The sequence below is a fragment of the Nematolebias whitei genome, chromosome 21 (assembly GCF_014905685.2).
Source record: "Nematolebias whitei isolate Nwh7 chromosome 21, NemWhi1, whole genome shotgun sequence".
Lineage (NCBI taxonomy): Eukaryota > Metazoa > Chordata > Actinopteri > Cyprinodontiformes > Rivulidae > Nematolebias > Nematolebias whitei.
The window spans coordinates 19,073,459-19,074,837 of NC_056518.1; the positions used below are offsets into that span (position 1 = coordinate 19,073,459).

Genomic DNA, 1,379 nt, shown 5'->3' on the forward strand with positions numbered 1-1,379 from the left:
ATGGATGGATGGATGGATGGATGGATGGATGGATGGATGGATGGATGAATGAATGGATGCAACAGGTTACCATATTACCAGTTGATTACATCAGTACTGCTTAGAGCTCACCTTGTGGTTGCGTCCATGCTTGTACAGCAGTGATATGATGGACTTAATATGTCCTTTCTGGATGATATTGAGCGCCTCGGGGCTCTCAATTAGAATGCAGTGCAAAACTTCTAGGATGCCTGTGCGTTTGCAAAATCCATCAGTTAGTTAACATCCGCAAGAGAGAAAGACACAGCAAAGGACATTTGTTAAAAAAGACTTGCAGTCCTCTTGGATCAAGAGGGAACACAGAGCGCTGCTGGTACTTTCTTAAAGATACATATTAAAGATAAAAGTTTACACATCCAGTTTGCCATCAAAGGAAGTTGTGTTGAGACATTTCACAGTTCTCATCTTAAAAAGCTTGATGAATGTACCTGAAGAAGACTCCAGTCTTTCCAGCTTGCTCACCAACCAGTCCAAGTTATTGGAGAACTGAGTGCAGTTGTTCCTGTTCCCTCGGATTAACGCCGCTGCGAGTCACAAGAAAAGTGAGCACGAGTCAAACTTTATGCTAAGAAATAATCTGCTTTGATCATACACTGCCTGGCCAAAAAAAATGTGGCCAACAAAAAAAAAAGGTCACACACTAATCTAAAAATGCTAACTCTGGTCCTCTGGACATTCAAAAAACAAAACAAAACAAAAAAATTGTAGAAATGTTTTATCAAAGATTGATTCATCCCAAAGATCCAGTCCCCCGGCACAAATAGAGTAATATTGTGTATGCTGTTCAGTGTCAGGAGGGCTTTGATCAGTCTTAATTCGAGGAAACTAAACAGCCACTGGCCAAAAGGATGGCCCAGCCCAGAAGAGCAATATCATCAGGCCAGGACTCTGCGGTCTACACTCATCTTCAGGCCAGCGGTCAGGATGAAGATGTGCACATCCTGGATAGAGAGGAACGATGGTTTGAGAGAGGAGTAAAGGAGGCCATCTTTGTGAAAAGAAACTGTCCATCATTAAACAGGGGTGGAGGCCTCCGTGTTCAACTGTCCTCCTCTTACAATGCTGTTATTGCTAGTATCATTCAGCCCTCTGTGAATAGCAAGCAACTATCAATGTGCTAACAATCCATTGTTAGGCTGATGGTCCTCCTTCATCATATGAAAAGATAGTTTTGGCTGTCAGCAGCAAACTGGTTGATCCACTCTGATAAGGTACTATTTATAAGACTGAGCTGAATACAGCACCTCAGACTGAGGAAGTCTTTCAGATGAAAGATGAAACGTTTCTACAATTTTTTTTTTTTTTTTTTTTTTTTTGAATGTCCAAAGGACCAGACTTAA

General features: G+C 41.5%; 1 protein-coding gene across 1 annotated transcript in view; it reads right to left on the reverse strand.

Annotated features, from left to right (window-relative positions):
- LOC119427734 (ryanodine receptor 3) overlaps window positions 1–1,379 on the reverse strand; it is a 115,097-nt gene that overhangs the window by 63,873 nt on the left and 49,845 nt on the right. The window contains exons 15-16 of the mRNA XM_037695373.1: window positions 468–563; window positions 112–230 (exon numbers count right to left, since the gene is read on the reverse strand). Of these exons, the coding sequence (XP_037551301.1) occupies window positions 112–230; window positions 468–563 (215 nt within the window). The remainder of the gene's footprint in view (window positions 1–111; window positions 231–467; window positions 564–1,379) is intronic.